This window comes from Momordica charantia, assembly GCF_013281855.1.
Source record: "Momordica charantia cultivar OHB3-1 chromosome 8 unlocalized genomic scaffold, Mcharantia_2.0 BLBB01000008.1, whole genome shotgun sequence".
In the NCBI taxonomy this organism is placed as follows: Eukaryota; Viridiplantae; Streptophyta; class Magnoliopsida; order Cucurbitales; family Cucurbitaceae; genus Momordica; species Momordica charantia.
Genome location: NW_028275166.1, coordinates 32,533,067 through 32,558,196, shown reverse-complemented (window position 1 = coordinate 32,558,196; position 25,130 = coordinate 32,533,067). Strand labels below are relative to the sequence as shown.

Sequence of the window (25,130 nt, the reverse complement as noted above, 5' to 3'; positions counted from 1 at the left end):
TCATTGGGAATTATGAAAAATATATATCTCAAATAGTAATAAAAGTAAAAATAACTAATTTGATGTTTTAGATTGTATTGGGAACTATTAAAATATATATCTCAAAAAATAATAATAAAAGTAAAAATAATGAATATTTGATGTCTTAGAATATTTTTTTTTGAGTAACATGTGGGAATGAGGAATCGAAATTGAAGATATATGTCAATTACTGTTGAGGTATGCTCGCTTTGACAGGTGTCTTGGATAATAATGAATATTTGATGTCTTAGATTGTATTGAAAACTATGAAAAATATCTCAAATGGTAAAGGAAGTTTTCATTTGTAAAGTGAAATGTTTAATTGTATTATGAGCGTATTTTCATATGAACCAAATAAGAACGATAATTTGATGAAGATGAAACTCTTGTAATTTTGTGAAAGTCAAGTTTGAGCTAAGGTGTTTCAGGCTAGAAACAAGCAAGGAAACTCTTTTAGTGAGTTTTACTATTTGTACAACACGCAACTCAAATGTTATGCAATAGCCACTGAGAAATAAGAGATGAGCTCGCCATAAACGATAACAAATTGATCAAATCCTAAAAAGTTCAATTTTTATAAAATAAAAAAGAACTATTAACTTTTCCATCAAAGGAGCTAGATTTAAAAAAATGTCAGTAAATTTCCTATTAAACGAGTTCGTGATCTTAAAATGAACAGCATCATATTTCTCTAAAAAGTAAATTATCGTGAGAATGCATTAAGAAACAATTAATTACAGAATATTTATCATGGAAAACATAAAGTTATTATAAAAACAGTTTGAATATAAAAAACTCATAATTAATTAATTAAAAAAGGAACTCTATGGAATAGCAGCAGGAGGCAAACTCTTCCTTCATTTGGTAGTGTCATTATTACATTACATAAGTTTTTAAAGGTCAGCCAAGACCACCTGTAACTGTAAGTTGAAAATAAAACAAATGAGGAATTTTAGAAGTATTAGTTTATCCACAAGAACACCAACATTCTCATGACAAAACGGTTGAGAAAAATGGAGGGATTCACTCTGAGCTTCTTCCATCTGCACCAGAAACCATTAAAATGCGAAATGAACCCAAAAATATATATATAATCAAGTGCCGCTAAAAGATACATTGGTCCAAGTGAATGATCACGACAATAATAGTTATTTTTTTTCTAATATATATTATATACAAAGGTAACTTGAAATAAGGAGGATCAAATATAAAATGACTTGTAAGTATTTATCAGTTAAGTTGTCTTAATAGAACAATCCCAGTGATTTATATTAAATTACCCCTAAACTAAAAATTTAGGTAGACCGTAGATGAATTTATTTAATTTTTATAAATATGTTCATAACATCATTTTTCCTCTCAGCACAAGACTCAAGAAGGGGACTATAAATTAATATTGCTGGAGAAAGAAATGGAAGGAATTTGAATCTCTAATAGCATATTAAACTCAGAAGTTTAAGTGATATTTCAATAAATCCTACCTTATTAAATTTCAGAAGGAAGTTCACAATAATTTCAGAAGTCAGATTGACGAGGTTTGCGGTTAGGATTCAGCTCCAGCCCTTTGCGAGATTTATCCCATAGCTGGGTTTCAATACCTAGCTTCCTCAACTCTTGGAGGCCACGCTCAACTGTAAAAATTGTAAAGAAAGGCATCCAAATGAACTATCATTCAAGTCAAATAATGTAATATATGCAAAGTCTTTCAAATTTGTATTAGGTGTATGACAAAGTTATCAAAGTCCCATTTACTTGCATATAGGAAGAATGGGCAGTTAAATGAAAATCAATGCCTACGAGACAATATGAAAAGAGAATAAAATTTATGATATTGTGTTTGATAATATATTATTTCTGAAACTCGAGTAAAAGTAATTTTGCTTACCAATATTGCAAATGTCATTCAAGTTAAATTAGAAATGGCAAACATCACAAGACATTTCCTAGTTGTATTAAAGGAAAGATTAGAGTAAAAAGAAAGCAGTCGAAAAATGAAAAGTAGGGCCCACCTGTCCTTACGAGGGAATGTGATCATTCCCAAAATCAAGAATCAAATTTAGAAAATTTTATCAACTTCTAACTTTTGGCAAACATCAACCATGGAAACGAGGGAAACTAATTTTGATCTTAGTCATGGTAAGGCACAATAACATCAAGCATGCTCAATTCTAATATATCCATGCGGTGTTAGGTTGGTCAAAAGAAGCAAAATATCTTCGGGCAGCCCACTAAAGGTCTTCATCAGCCTTCACTAGAGGCTCTTTTGGCAAATGTAGCAGTTAGTCTAAAGTTAGTGATTCTTAAGTGTAAGAGAGAACAAACCATCGACAGCATCATGAGAAGTGGATTTGTTATTATGGTTGATCCAGAACTCTAAACGTTCTTCTGCTATGTCTGGTTCAAGTTCATGATTTTTCGCTCTCCGCCAGAAATAGGTGAGCCAAGCCTATATCATAAATAAATAGATAAATATCTCTTAAGTGACTTGTGCAAAGGAAGCAAACCCATACCTTATAACTTGTTTTTCCTAATAAAATCAAAGATAGAAAACTTTTTACTATCCCACGTACAACTAATCAAAAATACAAATATCTCTCCTTCGTATTCATATACGATATAACAAAAATTTTCTTATCCAATCAACTCTCATTGTTGTTCTATTACTTACTCTTGCAAATGACCATTTATGTTTTTTTTTCCTTTGCAATAAAAGATTTCATGACAAAAGCTTAGGTATTATTTGATAACCAATTCAAAAGTTATTAATTTTCGAAAAATAAAATGATTAGATATAACTCGTTCAACTTTTAGTTTTAAAATTTTGATTTTTTTTTCAATAAATTACAAGTATTGAAAGAAGTTTTTAAAAATAGCTCTGGCAATCTATGTGATCACAGATAGCTCCTCTTTAGCTAAAATATCCATCTCACTTATTTCTCTCTTTCTAATATATCTCTTTGATGAATCTCTCTCTAACTTCTTCCTCTTGAATGTCTCTCTCAAACATCTTTCTCTTGCTCTAACTTATGTCTCTCTAACCACTTTTAACTATCCAACTTTTTTTTGTTTAATATCTCTCTCTAACTTACATCACTTTCTAACATCTCTCCAGCTTATTTCTCTCCAACTACCTTTCTTTCTCTCTTTCTTATCTCTCTCTAAGATATCTCTTTCTTTTTCTAACTTATATTATAATTAAAAAAAAAGAATTGTAATTCTATAATTATTATACACTAAATTCTTAAAAACCATTATTAAACATTTTAATTTATTTTTATTTTTATGGAAAAACAGAAAACCAAAAACATTATCTAACATGTTTTTGTTTTCTATTTTTGAAGAACAGAAAAGTAGTTCTCAAACCAAAGAGCAAAAACGAAAAAAAAAAAATCATTATTAAACGGTGCCTTTTACAGTGAACTGTGAATCCGAAAACTTTTTTTTTTTTTTAATAGCAACTGAGATCAAAACGTCGATAAATTAATCATTTTCTACATAGAGCTTAAACTGTTGTTAAATGGCCAATTGACTGAGTCAATGTCAACAAAGGAAGTTCTTCATAAGAATACTACTTGGCCTACTAACCATAATTGTGTTTTTACATTTAGGAGAAATGAATGTACAAAGGGAGAGAGAATAGAGATTTTTTATTTAAAAAAAATAGCTGTCAAATTTTTAATCGTGTTCATCTAGTTAGGTATTACGCTCAAATTTAAATTTTCCAGAAGTTCTATAAACAAATAAAGTCCAAGTCATTGCCTCCGACAGTTCATCCTTTATTCCATCTTTTCTATTTGTTAGCAATATATCCCACATACTCCTTACTATGCTACCATTTTAGCCCCAAGTCACGTAAAAATTAGAAACCAGACAAACGGAACAAGTTGAAAAGAATTAAAAAAAGAAAAAAGAAAAAAAAAAACAAACACACACACACATACGAAGAACCAAGTTGACTAAACAGAGGAAGTCATTATATACCTGCTTAAAAGATACATCCTCCATCTCCTCTTGGCTTAATTCTGTAAGTGCATTTCATTTAAAACAATTTGTATAAGATTCACTAAAACTGAAGAGTTCGTTTGTTTTGTAATTCGAATATTAAAAGTAAGAAACTTGAAAAACTATAATAAATTCATAGCATGGGTAAGATATCCAAATCCATGTTAAAGATATAAGGGAACACGAACAACCATCAGCCATATATGTTAGCCTCTCACGGTTTATAATCTACAACTGACCAGAGCCTAAGGCAGCTCCCAGCCTCCTTTTGCAATTCAACTTAGTCATGATAAAGAATTTTAGAAAGGTGCGCTCTTTACAAATAACACAAATGTTCTCTTCTTTTATGTAAGCTCCGGATAATCACTTTTCAAAACTGTCATGAATCATATTATGGAACTCCAACAACACTATAGTTTTTCGTATATGTATTAGGGATGCAAACTAAAGATTCTGGGAGTTGACAATTGATATACAATTCTTGTAGTGCATTGTGTGATTGATGACTTCAATTTGGTAACCAGTGGAAAGTTATTTCTAGTAACATCAATCTGAGACTAGTGTAATATGTAGAATAAATGCACAAACAAGATGGGTGAAAACAAAGCTTTTATTAAAAAAAAAAAAACGACACTTTTAGATAACCCCCTCTTATATTTGTGCTTTACTCACTTACTTTGCTCACTTGCTCACAATGAGAGTACAGACTTTTCTATTTACAGACAGAAATATTCTCCTAGACTTTACTTAGAGGTCTAGTACATTAAAATTTTCTAGAATTGCTTATTTAAGTCTAGAGGAATTTCCAAGATTTTCTTGAAATCCAAGTAAAGAGATATTTATCTAACAGTCAGTTATTTCTAAAATAGTTAGTGTTGTGACTTTAACACCCCATCAACACTAACTATTATAGATCTGTATATTGTACTAAGTTCTCGTCGAGGCTCTACAAATTTTATGTATTTAAGTTTTTTGTAAAGGTGTCTAAGATTTGATCTCAGTCTTTATTAGTTTTCAAGATTAACTCAATGGAAGGAAGTCGAGTCTATTCATACTAGAACGAGGCAGTATGCAGTGTAACCATTTTATCAAATGTAAAGTACTACAATAAGCAATTGAGGTATCGCACCATGCTTTGTCTATAGAGGATGTTGTTCTTATTCCTCGGGCTATATAAGGCTCCATCCCCAACCTTGCTACTGCAACAAGCTGGGTAAAGGTTGAGGATACTACTTTCCCTTTTCCTCCAGTCTTACTCTTCCTCCTTTATACCTCTCATCAAGGATATACTGAAGGATTTTAATTCCACCTTGATGGACAGGGTAGATACTGCCATCCTCCCTCTTCGCTGCCACGCATTCTCTTGCTAGGATAAAGACATTTTCCTCCAAAAAGGATTTTACCGACACTCCCAACTCAAAAATAATAAAAACATTCTAAAAGCTCTGATAAGTCGAGGGAATTCTCTAGTATCTAAGTTTTTTCTAAAATGTTTGAGATGTTTTCTTAGTGTTACAACATGTATATTTGATCCATCCAGAAGTTTATTATTTTCTTGTCCTTTATTGTAATTTTACACTATATTAGTTTATGCCTCTCATATGTGCTTATATATATATATACCTCTAGTGTATGGAACATTATCTCGTATATTTTCTATCACATAATGTAACACTTAGGTTCTCCAAGATATTTTTAAAATTGGGTTGCATGGTAACTGATAAGTGAGACAAACAAAGTATCATAGTAACCTATCCTGAAACTTCTAAAGTAGCTTCCAACTACATGTGCTATTTAATTGTTAACAAACTTATTTGCACGCGTTCAGATATATTGTTTTTCATTTTTTAAACCTCGTGTATATCACAAATTCCTCCCCAAGTAAACTGCTATACTGAAGTCAAGATATAAGTCTTTCTCATTTCTTAAATAAAAACCAAATTTTTTTATACAAGGAAAAATTAAAAAATAAAAGGGCAAAGTGTTTTCAGTTAACTTACCAAATGCTTCAAATTGTCCTTCTATTGGCAGCTTCAATTCATCTACGCAAATAGCAATAAAGGGCAAGCACTGTTAGGCTTCACATATTAACTCTCACGTCCCTTACCAAGATTCTATGACAGCTAGAATTGATGGAAAACCAGACAATTATATAGCCGCATTTACATATGGAAGTAACAGCATCAATGAAGACTTCAGATGCTCCTAACCAGTATCAACAAAGATTAAGCATGCATGAAATAAGTTCTAATCCTATGTGTCTAGAACTTTGGCATAAACATTATAGAACTACAAGGGATAGGAAGTTCGATATCATTAATGTAATCCATAATGAAGTTCAAAGCCCACTAGAGTGGGGTACTTTTTGTTGTTTTCTCAACATTCATCTCATGAATTATTTGACGACCAGTACATTTAAGCCTTTCTTTTATATGATTTCCCACCTGGTTTTAGCAAATTTGCACATCGCTCACGAGCCATTGCAAGAGCCACTGCGTCCTCTACCTTCAAAATAATTTCATTAGAAACTTATAATCACGGGAAATAGAAAAATGATAATAGTAACTAAGCTACCACAAGCAGAAGTGACAGAATTCTGACTATCAACTATAAAGTAGAAAGAAAACTAAATTCATGATTAGAATTTCAAATAAAATTCATGATTACAATTTCAAATACTCCAACTTGATAAAAGAAAGAAAAAAATATTTTCCACTCATGTTTATTCATGTTAAATTGAATTGTAATATTAAAATAATTCCAATTAAGAAAACATGAGATTGCAGAGATGCGTACTTTATGATAGAAAAACAAGACCAGACATGATATGATTATCTGACTGATCATTTTACAGATATGTATTGGCCATGAAAGAACCTAGCATATAGGCAATACGAAACTCTATTTCACTGTCCAGATATTTGTATTATGGTAAACTTTCAGGCTACAAATATACAAGCCAAGAGAGTGGCATCTCTCCCTCCCTTAATTTTTTCCCCTAAACATCATTTTTGCTACAATTGTATGAAGCACAGAATTATGGACATGGTATGAGGAGAGTGATGCACCATTTTCAAAAAACCGGAATACAAATGACGGATGTGCTGATTAACACACTTTCAGAAAATATATGTGTGTATTTTAATATGTTTCATTGCTTTCGTGTGTTGAAGATTTAAAGATGCATGGATTTTCATGCAATGTTCAATTTAATGAAAATTCAAACATTAGAAAAAGCACACAACATTTCATCCTTTCAAAATAGAACAACAAAATAGATGCTGCTGGAACTCAAGACAGAATCTATCTGTTGCTGCCTCAAGCCTCCTATTTCATTCCTGTCTTCTTTTAAATTTTCCTTTGCTGTTATGACTAAGTAACCGACATAGAAATTATTCCAACCTCCCACTCTCTTGCTGGGTCTTTTCATGGGTTATTATTGATCCAGGTTCTTAGTGCGAGTCTTTCTTTTCCTTTTTGGTTCCCCTATTCTGCTTTAGCTACTGCAGTAAATATTCTCGTTATTTTTATTTACTTTTAATACTTTAGCATAGATGAAAAGTTTTTTCCTTTATTTTAAAGGATCAGTTCCAGGTGTCCATTGAATAGAGAATATTCTATGTCCTGGAAATCTTTATTTTGTTGTGTATAAATCCAGAAGAATATGATACTAAAAAAATGAGGATTTGCAAGACTTGTAAGGGTATGAGTATATCCGGAACCTTCAATGCAGCCAGCTCCCGTAAACCTCTCTCCACTAAAAGCATGCTCTCGGCATTTGCTTCACTGGAAAATTTATCCAAGTCTTGTTGATTTTCTCTTCCCTCCAAATCATTGATTGCTGGTAATAATAGAAAAGTGTAACAGCATCAATGAACATGAGCCACATAAAGGTGAAAAGATTCCATCAGATCATTCAGAAGCTGGATAGAAAGAACCCCCCACAGTAGGAAAAAGGAGAGAGAGATCTTTAAACATTGCCATCCCATCACAAGAGTTTTACCTATCTCCTCTTTAGCTTTCTTTGCAGCTTCCAGAACAACTTCTGCAGGATTTGAGGTAAAAGATGACCAGTATTCAGATCTTGCTCCAGCGACCTCAGCATGAATACCTGCCAAGGTTTTTATTAAAAGAATAATAATAATAAAATAATAGAAAAAAAAATCAACCTAACGATCTCGAAGTTAGTCCAGACATAGTTCAAATCCACTATATGGCACATGAAAGAAGATTGTATGAGTCAGCAAGAATAAGTTAGAAAGCCAATAGTTCTAGTTGATCTAAAGGATTGGGGACCACTGTGTTTGGAAAATGAACAGACAATTTTGACAAACAAAGGCAATGACTACACATCCGAAATTCCAACATGCCCTACGGGCTATTAAAAGTTTACTGGGTGTAGCTGCTCATTTTAACTGGGATCCACGTGTCTTATGAATAATCATCCCATAATGCCTCTTATTGTCACGATTTATACATATCATCATGTAAATCAAGATCGTAACATGTTTTTCAACCAATATACCTAGTTAAGGAATATTTTAGACAAGATTTTGGTAAAGGCTTCTAAACCTTAATATCTGCTTTACAGATAATTATTTAACGTCAAAACATTAGTTATGTTCCACCATTTGCATGTTGTTGTTTCATTGTTAAAATCATACCACTCTCAACGAAGAATGAAGAAAATTAAGCAATTATGGTTTGTTCATCTATGATAGGAATACCAGGGAGATGGTCCTATATCTAGCTTTTCGATTTGCAGCTTTATCTCAAAGAAAAGTGGACAAAGGATTCTATGGTGCTGATCTCACTCTTAATGCAAGACTATCTGTTGCAGCAGATAATAGGGGATCCATATATATCATAATTTTGGTCAATTTGAAACAACAAAAGAAAAGCACCGTCCAAGTTCCAAAGAAAAAAAATCACCGTAACGGATGCATAAGCCCCAGTATCGAGCAAGCCAACACCTCTTCAAAACAACCTCTTCCTAGCAGGAAAGAAGCATGTCACACAGGTATGCCTAAGATAGGACCAGAAAGAAAGCAAGTACTATGAAGCTTGAACTACAGACCATTTCTTCTTTAGTCAACATCATTCTATGGGTTATAATCCGAAGTGACTGCAACTCAGCCTCAGCTTCGTGCAGGTGCTCTAAAGCAGATGTTGCCTCATCCCTTGCAGTCTGAGTAAAGTACCCACGAGTCAAATTCAATTGAACATTCATATTTTATGCCCATCAAATAATATCAATATTAGTGGAGAATAGTTTATATACAGGTTTAAACTTCGGCATACCTCTGCTTCAGTTCTAAGTGCAGCAATATGATGAGTACCTTTGGCCCCATGAGATTGTGATGCAACTCTCAAAGCAGCCTGCAAGGAACGGATGGATACAACTTACTTATACAACAATAATACCAAGTACATAATCCTTTGTTAAATATAAATAGACCAACCACAGAAAGAGTATGATAGGTTATTTTTAGTGCCGATCCTAGTTTTAATGGGTGGCATGGAAATTGGGAATAACACATTCACACTGGGATAATAAATAATGCAGAGTTAGAATAGTCGATGTAGGAGACTTCAGCATGACCTATCCTAGATCCACTCTATCCACCTAAAGAATGTCGCGAAAGTGCAATCTAATGGTCCTTCTCCATGGAAGCAGCTGACAGTTTTAGTTATACAAACCTCTCTTTGCTGCAAAGCAGCCTCCTTCCTGGAAGCAAAAAAAATAATTAATTATTAGATCATATGAAAACTGAAGTAGCTTGTTAGTTGCAAGTGGAAAGAAAAGTAAGGTGATAACCTGCTCAAAAGACGGGCTTCCAATGTCACACCTTCTCCAAGCATAGAAACCTAAAAAGCACATTCGAGTATTTCAAAATGTGTACATTGGATGAGATTGATATTTTTGACAATGTATGTTCCCATCACTATGACCTATAGATTAAACTTTCTGTACCAATAAACTAACGAGTATGCTGCAACTATAGCACACTTATGCGAAAAGGTTGTTAAACAGGACCAATCCGGTTAGCTTCGTTTCAAAAGAAAGACACCCTACTCCCAGAATTTTCTCTCTGGATTTTGTCTGAAAGAAACTCATTAAAAAATGGACAACTTGCTTGTTCCAGAAATCATCAAAATTCTTTTCCTATCTAATAGTGCGAAACAAACATCAGATGAAATGAAAATATTAACACAATGACTACTAACAGCATAAATACTAACCAAGACAAACCAGAGGAAGATAAGGTCAAAAAGGAACAATTAACACGGGATGGCATTAATTAATCTATAGATTGTAAATTGACATAGCAAATGATTAAGAGAAATGAGATGGGAGTAAATGAGAATAGACCCATTGGCAATGTATTAAAGAGAGTGTCTTTGTAGAAAAAAAATATATAGTATTTTCCATAGCATGAGCAGAGTTTTTCAGTGTAAATAACATTTTCAAATCGTGGCAGATTGTAATATCATTTAACCCAACTAATATTTTTTTACCTGACTCTCAAGCTGTCGGGCTCTGGCCTCTGCTTCCTCACATCTTTCTTCTGCAAGTCGAAGCTGGGGAGGCACATATTAGATATATGCCAAATGGAATAAATGAAAAGGCTATCACTTTTACATCAATGTTATGCCATTATCAGGAGATATGAATTGTGCTGCATTAGATTAATCAAAGTCTCAGACTATGGACTAAGTAATTTAGAAGCCGGATGGGCATTGAACTAGTTTTCATGCTAAAGACAAACGAAATCTTAAATTATAGATCCTTTTTTCTTGTTTAAATCAGTGATTTCGAAAAGAATATTGTTCCATTACATGTATAAGTTGTTCTTGTTGAATTGACGACGCTATAATTCTATAAGAATTCGCTAATAACAGTCACATAAGAAGAACCAGAAAAGTTGTTGGCATCACCTTTTCAAGTAAACTTTCATTTTCCTCCTGTACCATATCAAGCTGCAACAATATCATTACCATCATTGTCAGAATCTTGAAAGAGCAAAATCTTTGTGCATGTATCCAAATATCTCAGTTCAGTCAAGGAAGTTCAAACTAAGCATATTAACTTGATCCTAAATTAATAACAAAACGAAAAACTCAGTACAAGAGGCACATAAAACTTTAATTCCTTTCTGGAAAAGGCTAGACCGGTAGACCTCTGAAATGGCCAAATACATTACACGTGGAAACAAGTCCATTATTTGGATTCTTCAAGCCAGCTAACCGAGTCAGCAGGGAAAACATATGACCATGGTCAGTAAAGACATTATTTCTGACTGGACTTTACACAATCAAAAGAAGAAGAAAAGAAGAAGAAAAAAAGAGGAAGGAGATGACATTAGCATGAGTGATAGTAAATTATTGTGTGAATTTTTTTTTATTAATTAAATGAGCTCAACCTCGGATATCTTATAGGCTGTAAAGGTATCCTATACCTCATCTTGTAAAGCAGAACTGGAAGGCTGGTTGCCAGTTTCTCTGAAGTTCATGCTTCCCATATCCAAAGACAACCTGTCCATGGACCAGCACAATCAGGATATAGACATTTGAGCAGCAAATATTAGCGACAAGATACAACAACTCTTACTTCACATTACTTGCAAGCACCTAAATTAAATCTCTATATGAAAATCTAGCGTGCTATGAGAAGGTAGTGGAAACCAAAGTTCTTTGATAATAGCAAGATCCATTGATTTTACTCCCAAATAAGAGTTAATTCTTAAATAACAAACAAAAACATCACAAAGTAATGAAATCCTAAACACTCTTAACAAAGATGACATTAAATGGTATCCAAATAAATCACATTTCCCAGAGTAAACAAGTGTCATAGGACTTCCTTCATACAAATACTATCAACATAGAATGTTCGCATTATCACGTCCTCACTGATGACATATTTTAATTGGTGATTTAACAATAAGTTGTAGGCAGATAGTTTTCATAAGAATAGTACGGGTAAAGTTTCTTCTCTGTTTGACAAATTAGCATAGAAGCAAAAGATGACATATTGATGATATTGACATTATTCCAAAAAAGCTATAAGCTGCCTAATACCTTTTATCTCTTCTAGTATCAAAGTGCCCCTCTGTTGGAGTTACTGGCAAGGTTGGTCTAAGAGATATTTTAGTATCAAACTGACCCTCTTTTGGAGTAACAGGCAAGGTTGGTCTATGTGATGTTTTAGTATCGAACTGACCCTCTTTTGGAGTTACAGGTAAGGTTGGTCTAAGTGATATTTTAGTATCAAACTGGCCCTCTTTTGGAGTAACAGGCAAGGTTGATCTAACTGATGTTCTAGTATCAAACTGATCCTCTTTTGGAGTTACTGACAAGGTTGGTCTAAGTGATGTTCTAGTATCAAATTGACTCTCTTTGGGAGTTACAGGCAAGGTTGGTTTAAGTGAAATGGGTACAGAAGAAGGTACCAATGGAACTGTCTTGACTCCTAAATTTTGACGACTACTTAATGTCGAACGAGCAGATGGAGATTGCTCTATGGAATTGGCGAACTGGGATCTAGCTGTTGAAGTGCGAGAAATGGGTGGTTGTTCAACAGTAGCATCAGATTGAGATGATCGAGGTCCTAGTGTTGAACGAGCCGACATTGGCTGCTCTCCATGGTTCACAGCTTGAGATGCTCGACCTCCCGATCCCGCATGTCTAGAAGTAGGTTGTTCTTGAATGGTACGAACAGATGGCTATATTTTAAAATTAGCACATACAAGGTTTGCAAGTAAGACATGGAAATAATATATACTAACAGTCTTAACACAATGCTAAAATGATTCTATAAAATAATGCAAACAAGCAATTCATATAAAATTAAATCACAAGCAAATTGTACAATCTAAGTTCTCAAGAAGATCTTGAATACTGTTTGACTCTTAAAACTCAAATTATAATTGAATAATGGAGCTTATGAATAATAAAAAATACTACAAAATAAGAATTAGATCGAATTAAGATGAAACACAATCCACCGTTGTCAATTTAAAGAGTTCACTGATTTTTTGAGTTCAACCAGTCCATGTCCATTACACATTATAAATTATATCACATGCTCGAATTTCGAAAAAATGTGTGAACTAAATTAGCATAAAGAAAAAGATGGCACTGATCCCTTCTTAATTGCAGCGATGTTATTAATTACCTTAAGTTGGGTGTTTACTACTATTAGGGCTTTACATATCTATGTTTCAACCGTAGTAAAGCAGGATAAAATATCTTCTATTTGAGAAGGATAAAGTCGAAGCTAATAACTAACATGTTCTCAGCCAAGAAATGAATCTTAATGACAAGCAGCAACTCGGAAAGTATAGATATAGTAATAAGTGAGCAGAAAGACGACTAACCTTCATGCCTGAACTGTCACACACATTATCACAAAAAGAATATCATGCAAACCTGAACAAATATAAGCAAACTAACACCGACAGTTACCATAGGAGAGCGGGATCTGACTGATCTTCCACCTGCTAGTCCAATGCTCCCTGTGCCACTTGACAAACTATAATCAAAAGAAAGATCATCTTCTTCATCCTCATCATCAGCTGAACTTGCCATCACTTTTGCAAGCCTTTGTGCTGCAGCTTTCGCTGCATTGTTCTGTCCTCTCTTGGAATTTGCCAAGCCAGTTGAACCTGTTCGCGCATGGTGGGGAATCGATGACACCAATGGCGACTCTGGAGCCAGTGGGGTGCCAGTGTTACTTTTCTGCCGAGTATATACAGGTCTCATCCGATCCATAGCTCCTGTTATCAACATGAAGTCTGAGTGTGGGAATATAGTGCTTAATAATATTATGATTATAGAAAAAAGGTATCGCTCTCATAAGCTCACAAACACATAGGTGAAGAAAACACCATTTTCTGAGAAATAGATCTGCCTCACTGATATTGACCCAAATTTGAACAAACAATTACCTACGAATGAAAATGATCGGAAAAGCCGAAATCGAAGTAGGATTTCACGTATTCGAAGAATTCGAACAATCGAACTCAGCAAGGAGAGAGAGTAAGATTGCCAACCTACGTAATGTTCGAGCTGCGAATTCGACAATCAGATCCTATGTTGCTACCGACTCACGAACGACTCATTCATATTCAGGGTTGAAGCTCCACGAACGGATAGAGAAAACAAAATTCATCCGGATTAAACCTCCATATTGTTGCCACCGTGATTCGGAGAAACGATGGATTGTGAATGTCGTTGCCGGAGATCGAAGCTGGTAACGAAATGAAGCGATCCAATGCGAACATGAAGGAGGTTGAGAAGACGACGGAAGACGAATTTGTTTGTTTTTTTGGACGTGCCGCGGTTTTTGGTTGGGAACGGTTAGTTCGTTAACGTTTCTCAATTTTCATTTCGGCCCCCACACCCATTTTATTTTCGCTTTCCTCCCCCCGAAAATTCACTTTCCTTCCTTCTGTTTTTTTTTTAATTGCAAAAATCAATAAAGGGTTGCAGACTCAAACCTCTCAAATTATATAATTTTATAATTTAACCTTTTTTAATTACATAAAATTTGAAACTATAATATTAACAATGAAAATTTTGGTTTTCAAATCAATGGCGAGGCCACATCTTGATTTTTTATTTTTATTTTTATTTTTTATATCACATCTTGATTTAAGACAATGAAAAATTGATGTATAAAATTTACGGTCTTATGGTCGGACGATGATTATAACAATATTTATAGTTCAATTAAACCATGATTGGTATATTTTAAAATATTTAAAGATTTAATTGCAACACTTCGTATATTTATGAGAGTGATTGATCAAATTAAAAGTTTGAAGGATGGTTTTTGCAATTTTCTTTATTATTTGTTATTATTTTCTAACATTATATAAGGCATGAGGAGAGATTCGGACCTCATAATAACTAAAGTTATAACTATGATCGGCATAAATATTCATTTTCTCCTCTTTACTTTTCTGTATAGTTGATTTGTATTGTTACTAATATTTTTAAACCACTAAAAATAAATTATATTAAAACATTAATACATGCTCTTGAAATAAGTATTTACTGCTAAAGTGTTTTTTATTACAAACATTTTAGTTAAAAATGTTGAATAACAAATTGCTTTCATTTATTTGTTCTAATATTTTTATAGTGCTAAAAAAAGTACTCTCATACACAACACTTTACTGTGATTTTAACATTTTAAAAGATTTATTGTATTACTTCCAATGAATATTAAAAATACTCCTGGCAAATATATATTTTTATACCAGTAATTACAAAATATATTTTTTAGAAGTGCTCACAAATAGAGCATCTTTTAGGGGAAAAAAGGTCATTATTTTAGTACAGGGAAAAAAAGTCTTAATAGTTATTAATAAAATAACGATGAATAATATACTTTTATCTCATGTCATAATAAATCAGATGCATGCGTTCTATCTGGCAATACTTTATTTTAAATTGTTTTTTGCTATTATTTTTAAATATTTTATCCCAATTAGGTTAGATTTGCGATTATCCCATTGTATCATTCATATTTTTACCCAATTTTTATTTTGTTATTCAAATTGTTGTGCATAATTTTTATATAGTAACTATTTACAAATTTATTGTAATCTAAAAAATGTACAAATATTTTTATAGTCGCACAATTCAATTTTTTATACAAAAAAAAAAATTCAAATTTTTATATTTTATGTCACAAGAAAACCAACTTTAACCGTAGTTTTCTTTTCTCAAATAATTTTTTTTTGACATATCAAATAAAATTATTTAAACTTAGCCGTTGGTCCAAAAATTCCATACCTTTGTTTGAAACGAAACAAACACTTAGAATAAATAACTTATTTGTTTTCTTACTAAATAATAATAATAATAATAATAATAATAATAATAATAATAATAATAATAATAATAATAATAATAATAACTTATTTGTTTTTAAGAGTTCAAGTAAAGACAGTACAAAACTTTTATTTTAAGATTATAATATATTAACCCATTTAACTCTGTCGATGTTAGCTATATTTCTCCATGTTTAATTAAAAAATTGCAAAATCTTAGGATAATAATGTATTAACCACAGTTATATTTTCCCTTAGTTTAATGAAAAAGTTGCAAAATTTGTCATAAATATAGTTGTCACGTAAGATGATACAAATTTGGTAGACAAATTTTGTTTATCCCATACACTACATAAATTCAAAGTTATTTCAAAGTTATAAAATTCGCACAATGACATGGTAACTCGTTCCTCTTTACATTGATTTTATCTTGTTTCTTTTCGAAAGTATACACAAGTTCAATTTCAAACCATACACAAATCTTAAATTCCTTAAATCATCAACTACCCAAATTCAATTACGAACTATACAAATGCAAATTGGTCCAAAATCTAAACTTTATTACATCGTGTTAAGGAGATTTACATGCACGCAAATTGATCCCAAAACTGGAGATTTACATGCACGCAAATTGGTCCCAAAACTTCAGACCAAGGTTTAACACAATTTCTAAAACTCAGGCATGAACCGTCGTAGTCGAATGGAATCGAAGAACATGTCCGAAATAATTTTCAAAAAAAGCAAAGCACGCAAAGCAAATATTTTCCATCTTTTTAAAAGACACCAAATGAGAGGAGTTTAAAAAGGACTAAAAAACGTTTTATTGAAATAAGTGAATAACGTTTTTATAAAATTAATGAACTAACATTTTAAATTAATGTTAAAACCGTTAATAAAATCATTAATTAATAACATTAAAAATTTAATTAATTTCATAAAAAAGAATCCCCAATAAATTAATTTTAACAAAAATTATTTCTCACATTTTGTTTTGTAAAATACGTTTTCCTTTTGACATCCCCACCTTTTTTTTTGATATCATATCCCCACAAATTGTAAGTCAAACATCCAAAAGGAATACCGTTACAAAGCCTATGATAATGAAAGATGTTCAAAGGGGGGAGGGGGGTTGAATCAAGAAACAGCTACTAAATAAAATGAAACACAAGAGAAGAGAAGCTCAGAAAATAAAGTCTTATAAATTATTATGATGATTATTTTAAGACCTAATACATTGATTAACTAACATTAAAAAGTAGAGAAGGGTGGAGGAAGACTACTACAGCCTCTTTTCAAACGCCAGTGTGACTTTACGAGTGGAAAAACATTAAGGGCAAAAAGGTAAAAAAAGGGAAGGGGACCTGGTTTAGACTTAAGGCAGTGGGGCTCTGTTCTAACTCTAACCACTCTTTTTGAGGATGAGATCCTCTATCAGATCTGCAGCATCTTGAACGGTCGTGATGCTCTGTGCGCTCTCCTCTTCCACAGTGATCCCAAATTCCTCCTCGAGTCCCATCACGATCTCAACCTGAATTTTCATCTAAAGTATTAAAATTTTGTTGAAAATGTCAGACGACGTATATTGAGAGACCTTTTGATTGAAGATATGTGACTCAACCAAACACAGGTTGGATAGTCATGAAAAACAATTCTAAAAATAGCTTTTGAGCAAAGTGAAATTACTATTTATAAAAAAGAACCAATTATTCTAAAAAAATTGGTCATCTAGAGAATTTTTGTTCTAAAGCAAAAAGCAAACAAGAATAAGTTTTTATTAAAACACTATTCAACAGTGCCTAAAACAAAAGACAAGTTTTAATGGGAAAGAAATGGGTTTGAATCATATAACTAAGAACTCAAAAATGTTTCTTATATCCCTAAGATCGACAACATTTTGAGTTAATGGTGTTAAGTATAGGGACTACTTATTTAGAAGTATAACCTAAAATTTAAACCACAACAAAATTTATAAAGTTTCACAACTAAAATAGATACAATGGTATTTCGTCTAAGAAATAAGAATGCGAACTATAGGTTCCATGAAACATGATAGGAAGGTACAATACAAGTTTACCGTGTCAAGAGAATCAGCTCCAAGGGTTGCAAATTTGGACTCGCCATTAACAGTGGAGTCATCTGGCAGTGCCAGTTGCTTCTTCACTATTCTGCTAACCTTTTCAACTGTCTCTGGTTTGGCCTGCTCAGTAGCAGTAAACATCATAAAGCAACAGTAATTGGCGCTTTCACTAAGGGCATGCAGTAAAAAAACTAAAAGCTCACAGCGCATGAAATTCGAATCGATTGTGATCTTCTAAGAGAGAAGGTATTTCTTCCTTGGTAAGAAAAGGAGACCCTCTTCAAGCCAGAAAGCTTGGATATTGCCTGCTCACCAAGAAACAATTTCACCAAAATAATCAGCAGATTGTATGAGATAGCACAAGTTCTTGACACAGAGAGAGAGTTTAAAAAGATCAATAAACCAATTATAATTCCCAAACATAAAATTTTTCAGGACTTAAGAATAACAATGGTTTATGTAAGGATTTCCAGAAATCACTCGTAACTAATGGTTTGCTTTCGCGCTTTAAATTAATTTCTTTCAGGACATAAATTCGAGTAAGAATTAAGGTCTAAAGCAATTTTCTAACTGAAAATACTGTTTTCACTGAACATTTTAAAGGGAGGGGGAGCAAATAGTTTCGAAACTCTTCCCTTCGGTCCTCAGCCCCAAATAGCCGTGATAATTAGACAAGAAACTAAAATCAGTAATGAAATAACTCGAATGAAAGTAAAAAAAATAAAACAAAGAGATATAAAATATTCTGAAATTAGAGATGGAACGCCATGGCCATCATCCATGCGTTTCATAGCCATCAATACAAACAGTACCAACAACCACGACACCGATTCAAATCAATGGCACAAACTTCGTAATCAACGACATTGAAAGAGAGAAATCCACACGTAAACGAGATCAAAGGAATAAAATTAAGAACAGAGAACATGCAAACATGAAATCGTTCGACGGATCCATAAACACACAATGACGAAGAGAGAAAGAATTGGAAATTTACAGAGATTTGGCGCGACTGGAGAGACGGAGATCGCACGCAGATTGATGAACCTGTGATCGAAGCCATTGCCAAGACCGTAAAGAAAGAGAGAGAGAGAGAGAATTCGGAGTAGCCGAAGTAGAATTCGGACGGAGAAAGCAATGCGAGCAAGTGCGTGGTCGTTGCAGAAGCTTATATAGGCAATTTGTGGCTCTTTTTATTTATTTATTTAACTTTGGGGAATTAAATAACAAAGGACAATACGGACAAGTGCAAAATCGGAGGATCCGAAGGAGCTCTTATGGGCCTTGTTTATTGGGCCTACACAGCTGATGGGCTGGTTTAGGAAGTGGCCCATGGGCTTACAAAAATGTTTCCTTTAAATTTTATTTCGATCTATGAGATTATTTGGTTTTGTTGTTAAATAATTAGCATATCAATAATGTGATTTTGAAAATATATATTAACATATTGATGTGATCACACACAAGAGCCGAGTATTAGACGAGAGAATAACAATTCTTTGTTTATAATAGGACACAAGGTGCCGAAAGAGATTAAAATACTTATCTATTACATAGTGACGTTATAATCATTTTTTGCGGTGTGTGATTAAATTTATTGACAATTATCTGTTTGAAGGACCACAAATAAACTAATAAATAAGTAGTAGTGGTACAATTTAGGTGCATATTTCCTTTTTAGGATTAATATATGTCCATGCATTTATCATTGGATATATGAGTTCTTATCTTCATGCAAGTTTTTAATATTATTTTATAGGTTAAAAAACGAATTTGGTCTCTGTACTTTCATTAAAGTAGCAATTTAGTCCCTGAACTTTAACTTGTAACGATTTAGTCCATGTGCCTTCCCTAGAGTAACAATCTAGTCCATGAACCTTAACTTGTAACGATTTAATCTCCGTAATTTAAAATTTGTAACAATTTAGTCCCTATCGTAAAAATTTTTATTAAAATTAAGTGTCAAATTTTATTATATAACAATTTAATCTTTCTAATTCATAAACATATTTGGTCCCTCTTTAGTTTATCAATCTATACATGCAAGAAACTTAACAAAAAAAATTTTCACTATAAGGACTAAATCGTTACCAATTTTAAATTACAATGACTAGATTGTTACATATTAAAGTTCAAGGACTAAATTGTTATACATGGACTAAATCGTTACAAACTAAAGTTTAGGGACTAAATTGTTATTTTAGCGAAAGTACACAACTAAAAGTGTTTTTTAACCTATTTTATATAATGGTGAAATTTTATTATTAATTAAATTAAATATTACTATCCCAAAAACCGTTAGAAAAAAGTAATAAATACAAAAGTTGAATCCATCGACTCAAAGCACTTCCCATAAATTTCCTTGAAATCAATAACTTTTTTTTTTCATATTAGCTCTCCAATTATCAAAATATCCTCTTATTCCATATGATTATGCACAAAACTTGGTCAATTTTTTGGCTCTTTCAAACGTGAGAGACTTTATAAAATTTGTCACACATTATTTTTTCAACAGAAAACGAGTCAGCATTTGCGACGGGGTTATAGTTTTAGCCTCTGACCTTGAAATTTGGTTGGCTGCTCCTAAAAGAAACCCAGTTTTTCAAACTTCCCTCTCAACTTGGCTCCAATCTCTTCCTTTCCCATCAGATTTTTCATTTCCCTGCAAATTTTCTCGCGAACCAAACAGAAAATGGATTCTGCCTTCCAAGCACAACCAAGAGAATCCATGAGCCTTATGGAGCTTCTCCACATCCAACCCAAGGAACTATCATTTTTATGTAAGTTTTTTGGTTTAAATATCATCTTATTCCAAAGGTTTCTCATGGATTTAAATATAAAAAGTAATAATAATAAAACAATATAATCTAGTACTTAAAACGATAAATAATATGAATTTTCTCTCCTCGCTTGTGAAACTATATTCGCATTTTTTTTAAATAACTATATTCGCATCTTGATTTATATTTTTAGATTTTTCATATTATAGTTTTTTTTTTGTTGCTTTAGAGTTTCTTTCGAGTACTTAATGAGAAATCATATATCAATGTATGTTTTCAGATTTCTAATGTCATAGTTGCTGGATTTTAATTTTCCTATAAAGTTTTTGATTCTTGCGTTGAAGTTTTTCTTCAGTAGAAAAAAAAAACTTTTAAATTTTTTATGTTATATTATGAATCGAGCCGAAGGATGATTATATTTATTACCCTCCTTAATTCGATCTCTTATCTTACCATTGTTAAACTAAAAAGAAAAATGTTATCTTTTGAAAATTTTGCGGTACTTAAACTTTTCTTCAACGCATTGGATTGGAGTAGTAATCAAAATCTAAAATATAATAAAAGAGGTTACTAATGAATTACTTTCTTTTTTATAGTTTAAATAAGGAGGTTGAAATTTATTGATCCATTAAATGATGTTACCAATGTCTTAATTCATTAAAACATTTTTCATTTTTACTACAACAAGTGAATAACCGTAAAATATATATAATTTTTGTGCAGTTGAATTGGGAAAGCGCCTCACAAGCGAAATTCAACTAGTCAATAACACACAACACTATGTTGCCTTTAAGGTACATACGACCAATCCAACTTTAATTACATATTGTTGTTCGAGTTCTCTCATGTTTAATGATGAAAATACGACGGTAGAAAAAGATAGAGTTGTTAAACATTTTTACGTTAAAGATTAAAATATATGGGTTGCAGGTTTTAACCACTCATCCTAAGAAGTATTCGGTTCAATGGCCAAACGGAATTATTTGGCCGAATTCAACATGTGAAGTGATTGGTAGGTTCAATTTTTGTCTTAATTAAAAGTTGTGTTTATATTGTCATTTATCATAGATGATGGCCATGAAAAGATAATTAAGATAGTTGTTTTTAATTTAATTGGAAAAATTGTTAGATATTGCTTAGAAGATATATAGAGGAGCATTTTGAGTAAGATCAAACCAACCATCCAACAAAATTGACTATCAAATGAAAATAAAAATGGAAATGCTTATTAAAACCAACCAAAATTGTCAAAATCTAAACGAAATAAATTAACCTGAGATTTTTTAATTCTATACTCATAAATTTTGTCCAGCTACTATTTAAATTAGGATATTGCACCCTATTTTTGATAACATTATTTCTATATAATAATACATCCTTCTATATTTTTGTCAATCTCGCTAGTCATTAGATTTCATTATTATTATTATTATTATTATACTAGCATTTCAATTGAAGTGAGGAAAGGGTAAATACATTGTATATCTTAAATTTTTTCCGAGTTGAGATTTTTGGGCAACATTATTTTTTGAATAATACTTATTATGGTCAGATCTCCCTCTCCAATATTACCACTGTGTTTTTGACAAATAAGAGGTTAATAAAAAGAAAAAAATAAGGGATGGAAAAATTCCATTTCTAGCTGCAATAAGTTAATAACATGTTTTATTTTTGTGAACAAAATTACATTTTGAAAAAAAAAATATTTTTTTTTGGGTTCTAAATGTAGTTACAATGCAAGTTCAAAGGACGGCTCCATCTGACATGGGTTGTAAAGACAAGTTTTTAATACAAAGTACAGTGGTTCCTTCTTGGACAGTAAGAGAGAATATTACTTCAAGTATGGTAAGACTAAGTTTAAGAATACTTTTAAATCATTAAAAACATTACATTTAAATTATTAAATTCAGTCCTTCGAAAACAAAGGGTTAATTATGAAATATTTGTGTTTAGCTTAACTAATAATGTTTTGAAAAAAGTTTTAAAAAAAGTACACTTTCTTCTTTTTAAGTTCAAATCAAGAGTCACTTTAGTTTTTTAATTTATAAAATTCATCTTCGAAAATACATTTTAGAATGATTTATTTATTTGGATTTTAACATATTTTCTCTCATTAATGATCTCTTTCAATAATAGTTATTATTAGTTTAAAATACTATTTTTGTCCTTATACTTTTAATCTTTGTTTATTTTAGTTCATGTACTTTGAAAATGTTCATTTAAATACCTATACTTTTAAAAAGTGATAATTTTAATCCCTCTTGGCAAGATTTTAACACAAATTTTATACATAAAAGAAGTATTTAGTATAAAGTAATGTTTACATTGTAAGAAATATATTGATTATAATGTGGTGTTGAAATTGTGATAGAAAAAATGAGATTTAAAATAAAATGAAATGACCAAAATGGTCACTTTTTAAAAGTACGGAGACCAAAATGAACATTTTCAAAATATAAGGACTAAAATGAACTAAATGAGAAAGTATAGGAATCAAAATAAACATTTTAAAAGTATAAAGACTAAAATGAACAAAAAAAAAAAAAGAAAAACAAGGACGAAACTAGTATTTTGACTGTATTATTATTATTATTATAATTATTTGCAGTTTTTAAGAGAAGAGGGCAAGTATGTTGAAGAGAAGGTGTTAAAAGTGGAATTTGTTAGCCCCCCGTTGCAAATTTATGCACCATTCAAGGAGAAAGAGGGCCTCTCCCACAAACCTCCCAAGCTCACAAATCAAAATAATATTGTACAATTTGACCAAACTACCCCTGAGCTCCAAGATCAAAACGCTGCGTCCAGGCCTTTCCTTTTGAAATTGAAAGTCGAATAAAACCATGGCCAAATTGCAAAATACATAATACCAATTCTTTTGAGTTTTGTACCTTTCTTCCTCCATATGGGTGTAATTTTGTCACTTTTGATTTTTTTTTTCTACACAATTTTTACTCAAAAGTTTAATCTATGTATTAATTTTAAAATATGTCCGCATTTTTATATTTAAAAAGATAATAAAAATAACCTACGGTAAATTCTTTAAATTTGATAGGTTAGATGTTAGTGACTTGTTTTGTGGATTTAAGAATACGAATGAGGTTAAAAATGTAATATATTATTTTTGTACTACTGTTAATATTTATGTTAATTTCATAATTTGTTTTGTCACATTTTTTTTCAATCACAATAAGTCATCTATTTTTGTTACCAAATCAAATAAATATCTATTGATAAATTGATATTATTGGCCAATATCCGAGCAATAGATATTTATGAAATCTAGTTTAAATTTGTTTTTGGAAAAGTTAGATATATAATGTGTGGCTATACTAAAAGAGTGGGCATAAGAAATGACATTATCCAATTGTTGAGCTCAATAGAGGAGGAATCCATCTATTTTTGGTTGCCAAATCAACTAATTTTGTCAAAATAAATGGCCATTAAATAAAGAGGTTTATTTTACTAGCCTCGCCCACCTCTATCTCTCCAAAGCGTTTCCCTTCTTTCCAAGTTTCTTTAAATCCTCAACTAACACTTTAATTTGCGTCATTTTCATTGACTTTCATTAACATTAACATCCCCCATTTATCAAAATATCCAAAGGTTAAAACACCCCTATGGATTTGGATTCTATATGACGCCTAATTTAAGTAAAGAAAAGTAAATGAAGAAAAAAGTGTCACAAAATTGTTAGTGTTTTTTCTTTTTTCAAGAAAATTGTTTTGGTAACTTTTTAGTTCTCTTAAACATAAAAGGAATATATAATGATTAAGTCTCTAACTTTAAAAATCTGATCGTAGTTGAGTCACATGAATGACTACATAATCGCCAGTGGAAATTACCATTTTATGGATACAGAAAAACGTTAGACTAATTTTTTTTTTTGTTTTTTAAATTTTTCGTTGATATAGAGTCGTCGGGAGAACCTCATGCTAACTGAAAGAAAGTGAAACATTGAGATAGACCATCTATCCCGACGTTTTCAAAATGCGTTGGAATAAATTTTCTATGCTGATGTTTGAAAAGTGGAGTCTCACATTTTCAAATGATTCAACTAAACTGAGCTTGATGCCAACTCTATTAATATTCATGCGGTTCCATCTCAAAACTAATTGGCTATAAGAGGAGTAGTTCATGTCTATTATAGGTCTTTAACAAACTCGAATTAAGTATTATATTGTAAACTTCACAATGTACGTGATCGTCAAGTCACGTTAAAATGCACTTAAGATGGATCTGCTAACATATCACCATAATTGCGCATCAAAACGATAAATAATCAAATATTAAAACTATGTTGAAAAGGGGAAAAAATGGGAAAAGGTGGTTTGAAAATTAAAATTTTGACAATTTTATTTACATAATTAGTATAACATTTTCCCAATACATTTGTATTTTCACCCTCAC

The 25,130-nt window shown here is 31.7% G+C and overlaps 3 protein-coding genes across 4 annotated transcripts; 1 reads left to right on the top strand and 2 right to left on the bottom strand.

The window, feature by feature from the left end:
• Window positions 1–809: 809 nt before the first annotated feature.
• On the bottom strand, window positions 810–14,193 carry LOC111013085 (coiled-coil domain-containing protein SCD2). The gene is made up of 19 exons (XM_022287454.2): window positions 14,079–14,193; window positions 13,492–13,802; window positions 12,106–12,749; window positions 11,484–11,559; window positions 10,963–11,004; window positions 10,543–10,605; window positions 9,842–9,891; window positions 9,724–9,751; window positions 9,325–9,402; window positions 9,101–9,211; window positions 8,956–9,016; window positions 8,027–8,134; window positions 7,746–7,864; window positions 6,468–6,528; window positions 6,024–6,065; window positions 4,003–4,043; window positions 2,344–2,467; window positions 1,503–1,652; window positions 810–1,064 (listed from the first exon to the last, which is right to left on the bottom strand). Exons 2-18 carry the CDS (start codon window positions 13,795–13,797, stop codon window positions 1,537–1,539), a joined length of 2,070 nt encoding a protein of 689 aa, XP_022143146.1. The 5' UTR covers window positions 13,798–13,802; window positions 14,079–14,193; the 3' UTR covers window positions 810–1,064; window positions 1,503–1,536.
• Window positions 14,194–17,043: 2,850 nt separating this feature from the next.
• On the bottom strand, window positions 17,044–19,122 carry ACP1 (acyl carrier protein 1). The gene is made up of 4 exons (XM_022287532.2): window positions 18,941–19,122; window positions 18,147–18,248; window positions 17,941–18,063; window positions 17,044–17,394 (listed from the first exon to the last, which is right to left on the bottom strand). Exons 1-4 carry the CDS (start codon window positions 19,004–19,006, stop codon window positions 17,266–17,268), a joined length of 420 nt encoding a protein of 139 aa, XP_022143224.1. The 5' UTR covers window positions 19,007–19,122; the 3' UTR covers window positions 17,044–17,265.
• A 1,346-nt stretch (window positions 19,123–20,468) lies between these two features.
• On the top strand, window positions 20,469–23,737 carry LOC111013115 (vesicle-associated protein 3-1-like). Of its 2 annotated transcripts, XM_022287492.2 has the most exons (5): window positions 20,469–20,723; window positions 21,447–21,517; window positions 21,654–21,735; window positions 22,453–22,568; window positions 23,332–23,735. In XM_022287492.2, exons 1-5 carry the CDS (start codon window positions 20,636–20,638, stop codon window positions 23,557–23,559), a joined length of 585 nt encoding a protein of 194 aa, XP_022143184.1. In that variant the 5' UTR covers window positions 20,469–20,635; the 3' UTR covers window positions 23,560–23,735. The 2 variants fall into 2 exon arrangements, 1 of the variants encoding a protein (XP_022143184.1); XR_015792909.1 differs by lacking the exon at window positions 22,453–22,568 and having other exon boundaries at window positions 23,332–23,737.
• The last annotated feature ends 1,393 nt before the right edge of the window (window positions 23,738–25,130 follow it).